Source organism: Sorex araneus, chromosome 10 (assembly GCF_027595985.1).
Source record: "Sorex araneus isolate mSorAra2 chromosome 10, mSorAra2.pri, whole genome shotgun sequence".
NCBI lineage: Eukaryota > Metazoa > Chordata > Mammalia > Eulipotyphla > Soricidae > Sorex > Sorex araneus.
This window is the reverse complement of record NC_073311.1, coordinates 60,828,697-60,838,417: the sequence shown is the minus strand read 5'-3', so window position 1 is coordinate 60,838,417 and position 9,721 is coordinate 60,828,697. Positions and strand designations below refer to the sequence as shown.

Genomic DNA, 9,721 nt, shown 5'->3' with positions numbered 1-9,721 from the left:
TCTGTGTATTTGTCTGTGTGTTTATCTGCCTACATGTATGGTTGCATGTGTGTGCATGCTTGTGTCTGTATGTGTATCTGTATGTGTCTGTGTGTGCCTATGTGTGCTTGTGTGTGCCTTTCTGTGTGTCTGTCTGTGTGTCTGTGTCTGTATCTGTCTGTGTATATGTCTCTATGTGTGTGTGTGTGCCTGTGTGTCTGTGTATGTCTCTCTGTGTGTGTATCTTTGTTTGCCTGTGTGTGTGTCTTTCTGTGTGTATGTCTGTGTGTCTCTGTCACTGTGTGTGTCTGTGTGCTTGTGTATCTGTGTGTGGGTCTATTTGTCTCTCTATTTCTGTATGTCTCTTTGTGCCCATGTGTGTGTCTGTCTGTATATGTCTCTGTTTGCCTGTTTGTGTCTATATATGTCTGTGTGTCTGTCTGTATGGGTCTACACGTCTCTTTGAGCATGTATGTCTCTGTGTGTCTGTGTGTGTCTCTCTGTGCCTGTGTGTCTGTGTTTGTGTTCATCTGTGTACCTGTCTCTGAGTGTGCCTGTGTGTCTCTGTGTGTTCATGTTCACATCTGTGTGTCTGTATCTGTGTGTGTCTGCCTGTGTGCCTGTGTGTATGTTTGTGTCTGTGTGTATGCATGTGTGCCCATGCATGGCCTGACTGCATCATGCAGCCCCTCCTTCCTTCCCGACAGTGGAAGTCACGCCCCTCCACAAGTGGTTTGAAAGAACAAACCGAATTAGTGATGAATTCTTGCTAAATTCCTGCGGCAGTTCACAGTCCAGTTTGTGGAGACCGGCGAGCCACATCCCCGACCCTCCTGTCCGTCTCCTGACACCGACGTCGGACACTGCGAGCTAAGGACGGGAGGCGGGTTGGAGCAGCCTTGAACGCGCCTCCAATCCTTTCTCAGAGCCAGCCCAGTGGCGCGGGAGGTGGAGGCACCGTCAGTGGGGAAACCAGCGGAGCAGTGGCCGCCCCAGGGAGGGGTGGATGAGAGGGGCAGGAACTGGACGGAAGAGTAGAAAGCGGGTGTATGGCAGCGGTGGGGACGCCCCCTCGCCCCGCCCCCACAGACACTGGTGGTCTGCACCGGAGGGGAAATTCTGCACTTAGAAGCACAGTGTGGAAAGAGCTGCCCACTGGCCAGTGCCTTTATTCCAGTCCTGAAAGGCCAGTTGCACAGACACCCTGAGGGAAACGGCAAGTTGAGGCCAACGGGCAGCGAGGGTCCAGGCAATGCTGCGCTAGCACATAGGGTGGCCCGGGAACAGTCGAGGCAGCTACGCTTAGGACACTAAGACCATGTCGCAGTGGGACTAGTCAAACCAGTCCTCGTCATTTTAAAAAGTTTGATTTTCATGTGAAATACACGAGTTGTTCTAATTAGTAGTAGGAAGAATTGTGTCAAAATGAAAGATTTCAAAAGTGTTCTTAGGGGGCCAGAGCGATAGCACAGCGGGTAGGGCGTTTGCCTTGCACGTGGCCGCCCCGGGTTCGATTTCCAGCATCCCATAGGGTCCCCTGAGCACCACCAGGAGCAGTTTCTGAGTGCAGAGCCAGGAGTAACACCTGAGCATCGCCAGGTGGGACCCAAAAAGCAAAAAAAAAAAAAAAATGTTCTTAGAATAGACTTAATATTTAGTCAAAATGTACCTCTTTATCAGATGAGTAAATAAAGCTCAATGGATGGGTTATAGGCACTGTCTTGAAAACCCACTATAAAACCAAATTATCATGAACAATTATCATGCTTATAATAATGCCACATAGTTTTTAATGCGCATATCATTTTGGGGGCAGAGAGCATTGTTGCATTAACTTGAGCATGTTTCATTATGCAGTTATGAAACAAAGCCGAGACAAGTCTTACAGGATTTTGATTTTGTAACACAGAGAAATTATAATTCCAATGTACAGACACATTTACAGAAAGGTACTTTTAGCTACTAATGAACTTAATTAAAAAAAAAAGACAATAATATAAATAATACTTTCCACAATGACACATGTATCAGTAACGATAGAAAATAATGAAAGTATTCCACAGGTCCATTATATCATAACTCCAGATCAGTGTTCCAATACTTGCTGGAAGTGTGTGTGTGTGTGTGTGTGTGTGTGTGTGTGTGTGTGTGTGTGTGTGTGTGTGTGTGTTTCAGAACTCTCACCCAAGAAGATTTGGAAAGAAACAAACTTAGGAACTGCCATGCACTAGTGTTCTGAGACTGCTTTGCTGGATGCCTTCATGTCAAGCAAAGCCTGGAGCACTGGTGGTCAATTAGCTGAGTCTGTGTCTTGGAGAACAAGTCACCTCTGAAAAACAGGCTCATCCAGTATCCCCAGGAGCCGAGGGTGTCTCTACCTGCTTAGTTCCCAGTAACTTCCACCAGGCTCCTAGAGCGAATTCAGGTCCCCAAATGCACAGGGACCTTCTATCAGTGCCAGCCACAGCTGCAGTCCCGTCTCTCCGCAGAATTGAAAACTTTGGAGTCACTTCTTACACTGAAGTTTGAAATCTGAGGGCTTTTCACCTGTCACCCCCTTCCCACTGTCCCTAAAGAGAACTGGTCTGTCCTCAATGCATTGTTTATGGGTTTTCTGTTTGTTTTGAGGCCACACCCAGCTGTGTTCAGAGCTTCCTGGCTCTGTGCTCAGGGCTCACTCCTGGGGACCCAGGTGACAGGGATGGAGCACTGATTGTCTGCGTGCAAGGCAGGTGCCTTCCCCGCTGTCCTATCCTGCTAGTCCCCACAATCCTGAAGAGTTGTTCTAAGAATCCCTCTACTCTTTTCTTTCCCGTCATTTCCCCCAAGTCTTCCTTGGAGACCAGCAAGGTTCGGGGGAGAGGCGGGCAAGTGGCTGTGGAATGACAGACAGGGCAAATGAAAAAAATAACAAAACATTTTGAGATCAACACAGGGACTTGTAACAGAAAGGAAGATCACGTCTTTGGCTGTGTTACAAATGCTTTAAAAGCACACAGGGCGAGACAACCTGATGATATTGACCTTTCACCTAAGAACTCTACTTTGGTTTCTGGAAAACAAAACAAAACAAAACAAAACAGCAATCACAAGACACAACTAGCAGTTCATGTTGCCAAGATAACAAATTAAGGAAAAGGGCCGGAGGCTCTGAGTCACGTGAATCCTGTCCCCAAGCACAGGGGCTGTCATGGAGTGTCTTCCGGGAACCTGGTTTCCTCAGTCTTCTTTTCTAACTGAAAAAGACAAAAATGATGTAAAATAAACACGCCTCCTGGGGCATAAGAGGTGAGGGGGTGGGGAGGTAGCTCCACTGGAAAGAACAAGTTGGAATACAAATATTTAGCTCCGTCAAGACTTCCATTAACTCATTTACTCTCTTACTGAAAATGCCCCAACTCAAATTTGGATCGACTTCACTTTGACGCCTTCCCCCATCCTGGGGCATTTCAGGGAATTCACACTTTTCCCTTTATAATGAATGAAATTTAGGGTAGTTTGCCTGGTGGGGGGGTGTCATGGTGGGGGCCATCCCAGGTCCTGCCAACTCCAACTTATTCTTTGGAATTGCCCCCAATCGTGCTGGGGGGTGGGGGTGGGGAATGGTTCTGGGGCTCCAACCTGGGCTTCCTGCAGGCAGTTTGTGCGTTAGCCCTTGAGCCCCCTCCTCTGGCCCCGTCTACTGGAAATTGGAAAGGTCACATGTCTCGCTTCAGGTCTGTCCGTCCGTGTCTAAAACCACCCTAAGGACCATTCACTTGCATCAGTTTCTGGCTGGAGCACTTTTCCCCCGGGAAGGATGCTCTGGAAGGATGCTCCCGTCTTTCTCCCCCTCCCCCACAAAATGCACTCAGGTACATTTTCTCTTCTCAGCGGAACTAGAGGCCTGGGGAGGGCGTGACATGAGAAGGAATCCTGGCAGCCGAGTGGCCATGACCACTGAGCTCCAGCCCCCAAGGCAGAGAGAACCAAATTTGATGATTAGGGTCCTGGGTCTCTCAGATGGGCGGACAAAAATGGAGTAGGGAGAGGATGTCGCAAAGCGCTTTTCCTAATCTCTGAGATTCCAGATAAGATGCACCCGCCCCCCAACCCCCTTCCCGGGGTCCTTAACCACCTTCTCCTCCTGCCTCCCAGGGCGCCCTGGGGACCTCGCTCTGCTGAGAAGTCAGGGGGCAGCTTACTGGCTCTCAGAGGAGCTGCAGCCCACCAGCCTCATGCACTCGGGGTCTCCATGTCTTCCCCTGTCCTGCAAGGAGAGTGAGCTGCATCCTGGGGGGCGGGGCGTGAGGATGCCCAGTATTCATCCAAGACCCCGCTGGCGCATCAGGCAGCGTGTGGGCAGCTGTGGACATGCACCCCCAGCCCTGGCTTTGTTGGATCTCCGCCTTGCACACCGCAGTGCCGCCCTGCAGCGGGAGGGGTGCTGACCCCCTCCCCCACAAGAGCCTCCCGTCTTCCTCCCCTCCTCCACCTGCTGCTCAGCGATATTTCCACACTGAAGCCGCTACCCGAGCCACAAAGCTAGTGTCTTCATTGTGGTGTGTGGTCACACCCAGTGATACATAGGGGTCACTCCTGGCTCATGCTCTCAGGAATTACCCCTGGCGGTGCTCAGGGGACCCTATGGGATGCTGGGATTCAAACCTGGGTCAGCCGCATGAAGGCAAATGCCCTCCCCGTTGTGCTATCGCTCCAGCCCCAAAGCCAGTGTCTTCTGACTGTTTCCTGGGGCCACAGAATCTCTTCTCTTGCCCTTGGCAGGGTCACGATGTGGGCCCAGCACCCTGCCTCGTGGGCCCCACACCACTGCCATTTCGAGACACGCCACATTTCTGTCTGGGGTTGCCACACCAGGTGGTGGTTGGGGGCTACTCCCGGCCCTTTGCTGGGGCAGGAATGGAGGAACCACGTCTTACTGCGACGGCGCCTGATGCCTCCTGCACGCAAACTATGTGCCCCAGCCCGCGTGTTGCATTCTAAGTCACCTGACTCAGGAAAGAAGCCTCCCTCCCTTGTTTGGGAAGGGCGTGCAGGGGCCACACCCAGGGGAGCTCAGGGGTCCCTCCTGGAGGTGCAAGAGGGACCACATGCGGTGCCAGGGATGGGAGCAGAGTTTGCAACCTTCCAGGCTTCCTGTCTGTGTCCCGTCGCCGGGGCCCTTCCCCGCAGTTTTGGAGAGGAAAGTTCTAGGCCTGCTTGCTGGGCTCTGAGACCTCGACTGGGAATTGTACTAAAAGTCACAGCCACCTGCCTCAGCGCCTGAGCAACCTGATGGGGAACGCCGTGGTCTCGCTTACAAGCAAGAAAACCCAGACGCAGGTGCACACAGTGCCAGCTGGGGCCTTTGTTATGCCTGGCGTGCCTGTCCTCCTCCCACTCCAATGCAGCGAGCTCGGGGCCTCTCTTCCCTGGACGCCTGAGCTCGTGCCAAGGCCGCAGTGGCTGCCCTGCATTGCACTGAGATGGGAGGAGTTCCGAACGCAGTGAAAGTCACACAGGCTGGGAGTCACAACTGACCCAGATCTACGAGAGGGAGCCCAGCTGGGCCCAGGGAGATGGCCCGAAGGGCTGGAGCTCAGGCCCTGCCCAAGGAGGTGTGGGGATCGGTCCCCACAGGTGATATAGGGTGGGCTCCTGAGCACTGCGGCATTGAAGGAGTAAGCCAAGGCAACTCTGTGCCACAAAATACAAATGTCCCAGAGTAGCCGAGGCCCCCGCCCCATCCAGCAGGAGGAAAGTCACCGTGTCCCTACCTTCTTGCGCTTTCTGCAAGGAAGCCAGTAAGAGCGCTGCCACTTCCGGGAGAGTTAGCGGCTGCGGGTTGGGGCTTCGTCGGTCTGGAGAACCAAACACATATACACACCGTCTATCAGATTACAACGCTCCTGTGGAGAAAGCCCAGTCCAGCCTGAGGCAATCCTGGGAATACTTTTGTGAAACAGAGTCCTGATCCCTTAGTCAAAGACAAGGCTAAAACACGGAAGACTTTCTTGTTTTTAATTTTTTTTTCTTTTTGGGTCACACCTGGCAATGCACAGGGGTTACTCCTGGCTCTGCACTCAGGAGTTACTCCTGGCGGTGCTCGGGGGACCCTATGGGATGCTGGGAATCTAACCCGGGTCGGCCGTGTGCAAGGCAAATGCCCTACCCACAGTGCTATTGCTCCAGCCCTCTTGTTTTTAATTTTTAAACTCCTCAAAGAAATATTTTGTACTTCCCTTGGGTGTGACTTAAAAATTAATTGGTTGTGGTGAATACCAAAATGCAGAGGTTTTCAACCAAATGCCCACAGCCTGGGGTCGGTGTGCAGGAAGGCCCGGCCAGTCCTTCAGACGGTCACCGCACAGGATATGTCCGTCATGTCACGGGCACTGTTACAAATATTGATGTGGAGATATGCTTATTTAGAAGTAATATTTGAAAAATCCTGCCTCAGCAGTCCATGAAATACTTTTCCAATTTCCACCAGCCTTCGAGTGCAAAAAGATTGACCACCACTGTGTGTTAGAGTAGGAAGGAATCTCAAGCCCGTGGTGAATACCAATGTCCCAAGTGTAAGGACAGAGAGCCCATTCGGACCCTGCAGGGCCAGAGAGGACTCCCAGGGTCAGCGCATGCTTTGCACACAGGACACCTGCGGTTGGTTCCCAGACCCACATGGTCCCCTGAGCACAGAGCCAGGAGTAACCCCTGGGCACCGCTGGGGGTGGCTCCCAACCCAAACCATCACCACCACCAACCCAAACCCAAAGACAAAAGGAAAGCAGTCTGCCCCTGTGACTTGGGAGTGACTCCGCTCACATACCTCCCCCGGGTCTATATCCCCGTGGGTGCGGGGAGACCAGGGCTCGAGCATTATTTGGTGGCAGGAATCACAGATGGTCCCCACGGAAGCAGACAGAAGACAAAACATCTGGAGTTAACGTCAACCCTGAGTTTAAACTCAGGGCAACTGAGACGGGAAATCAACCTGCGCAGGAAGCCAAGGAGCTGGGAGGACCTGCAGCCTCGTGCCCAGGGGGTTTCCTTTTTTTATTTTATTTTATTTTATTTATTTATTTTTTATTAGTGTATCACCATGAGTTACAGTTACAAACTTGTGAACTTTCATATTTGCATTTTGTTTATATTCCTCCATCCGTGCCCAGTCCCCTCCACCAATATTCCCAGTATCCCTCCCCCCTCTCCCCTGCCCCCCACCAGCCCCCACTTGACCCCCTCCTCCCACCCCTGTGGCAGGGCCTTCCCCCGTGTTCTCTCTCTCCTTTTGGGTGTTGTGGTTTGCAACAGAGGCACTGCGTGGCCATCGTGTTTGGTCTATATTCTATTTTCAGCCCGCATCTCCCTCCCGTGAGGGTCCTCAAACCACACTTTACCTGGTGGTCCCTTCTCTATGCGAGCTGCCCCTTCCCCCAGCGTGTGGGGCCGGCTTCCAAGCCTTGGAGCCAACCTCCTGGTACTTATCTCTACTATTCTTGGGTGTGAGTCTCCTATTCTGTTATTTAACTTTATATCCCACGGATGAGTGCAATCTTTGCACTCTCGGGCGGGCGTGTTTGCATTGGCACCGGAGCGCTCCGCAAACGCGCAGGAGCACTTATTTCTCTGGGGAGCATCGGGTGAGGCCCTCAGTGGTCCCCAAGTACTAAACCTCCCCTCTGAGGGGATGCCCTGGGCGAAGAGCAGAGGGCGGGTGGGCAGGGACCCCCCCTTACACCGCTCCCACCGGAACTGGCCTCCAGGTCCCCCTGGGGCGCGGGTCTGCAACGTCCCAGCCCCAGCCCCGGGAAGCCTCTGCCGACCCCACCCCGGCCTTCCCGCCCGCGAGACCCGCACTCACCTGGCGGCAGGTCCGAGAGGCCCTTCCCGCGGCTCTGGTCGGAGAGAAACCGGCGCCCCTCTGCGGGGTTGCGGGGGGGGGGGGGACGGGGTCAGCAGGCACCAGGGGTGGGGGAGGTGGGGGCGCCCAGCCCGCCTCCTACCCCCAGTGCGCACCCCCCGCCCTGCAGGAGCCCCCGCCCCCAGCACCGGGACTCCTTCCAAGCGCCCCTTGGGCTTCCCTGGATGCCCCCAGCCCCGCGCCCCTGCTCCCCAGTCCCGCGCCCCTGCTCCCCAGTCCCGCACTCACGCGCGCCCTTCAGGTAGAGCATGGCCTGGGGGGTCCAGTTCCGGGGGGCCCGGGGGTGCTGCGGGGGAGCGGAGGGCGGTCAGGGACGCCTCGGCCCTCGGGAAGAGCAAGGGGGTGGACACCAGCGCCGGGGAGGAGGAAGGGGTCAGGGGACAGTCACCAGGTCCGGGGAGAGGGAAGGGGACAGGGGACAGTCGCCAGCTCCTGGGAGGAGGAAGGGGTCAGGGGACAGTCTCCAGCAATGTGGGGTTCCGAGGGAGGAGCCCCCCCCCTTTGCAGCCTCCCCGCCCCCTGCACGTACCTGCGGAGCCACCCCGGGGTGTCCCAGAAGCGAACAGAGCAGGAAGAGCGTGAGGGTGGCCGCCAACCGGCCCTGCGGAAACACACGGGTCAGGACCGCGTCCTTCCCTGTCCCTCCCCACCCCAACCCCCTCCACCCCGGCCCTGTTTTGTCCCTCACTTGCTGGGGGATTCAGAGACTCCCAAGATCCCGTGGAGCTCCTTCCCAAAGGCCTCTCTTCTACAAGATAGTTGTTAACACCTTAGTTTTATTATTCTCTTACTCATTTCTCATTCTTCCCCAATGAGAAATTGGGTGAATAAGGGAATATATTTTTTCTTCGCAAAATGATTCTGCCATTTTCAATACTAGACTTCTTCAATATCCTTTAGGTTCTAAAACGTTGCTTCAACGGAAAGCAGAGGTGCGTGCGTCACAGCTCAGCGGCAGGGTGCCTGCCTTCCCCAGGCTGACCTGGGTTCCATCCTCCACATCCCATACGATAACTTGGTTCCTGCCAGGGATGGACCCTGAGTGTAGAGTCAGAAGTCAGCCCTGACCACCGCCGGGTGTGACCCCCAAACCAAAAAATAGTAGAAACTAGATCAATCAACAGTTGGAAAGCTTCTTAGAGAACAGCTGGACTCAAAGGCGTGAAACCGTTCCTTACCTTCATGGTCCGCTCCTCTCCAGAGCTGGCAGCCGGCGAGGATGACAAAAGGCAAAGGGTGACTTTGCCTCCGAGTTCCTGAGCCTTGCTCTGAAGGTGGGGCTTTTAAATACCTGGTGCCCAGACCCCCGCCGCCCCATTTTCAGTGATGCTAGAGTGCCCCCAGGGATTTCTTGTCAGTCTTCAAGCGTGAGGAGGTGGGAGTTCTCCCCTCGGGTCATTAGGCTCCAGGAGTGATTGATGGATGAGCACTGGCCTGATTTGTTTGGACACTGACGGCATGGACCAGAAATAACGCCTGTGTCTGTGCATCCTGCCTTTGCCCTCCCAGGTACTGCTCAGGCCCTTATTATCATGCCACCAGCGTTACCAGCATTGTCATCATCCTCAAAGGTAGCCCAGGTAGGATGAATAAATGCATAGAGTCAAACCTGTCTCGGACAACTGGCCCCAAGCCCTCGCCGGTGACTAAGGATGAATCACTGGGTGTGATGGATGAAAAGGTTAGCGGCTCTCACTGGAACTTGACGACAGCCTTCCGCCTCATTATTCATTCCGTTATTTAACCAGTATTTATCGAAGGTCGCCCGCGTGTCAGACATTTGTACTGTTGTTGCTTGGGACACGGTCACGCATTAAAATGACACGGTCTCCGCTTCTG

The 9,721-nt window shown here is 54.0% G+C and overlaps 1 protein-coding gene across 1 annotated transcript; it reads right to left on the bottom strand.

Annotated features, from left to right (window-relative positions):
- Positions 1–1,798: 1,798 nt before the first annotated feature.
- SPX (spexin hormone) lies at positions 1,799–9,190 on the bottom strand. Its single transcript, XM_055118518.1, has 6 exons — positions 9,061–9,190; positions 8,412–8,483; positions 8,111–8,168; positions 7,823–7,882; positions 5,736–5,819; positions 1,799–3,215 (listed from the first exon to the last, which is right to left on the bottom strand). The coding sequence occupies exons 1-6, from the start codon at positions 9,064–9,066 to the stop codon at positions 3,199–3,201; spliced, it is 297 nt and encodes a 98-aa protein (XP_054974493.1). The 5' UTR covers positions 9,067–9,190; the 3' UTR covers positions 1,799–3,198.
- Between the last annotated feature and the right edge of the window lie 531 nt (positions 9,191–9,721).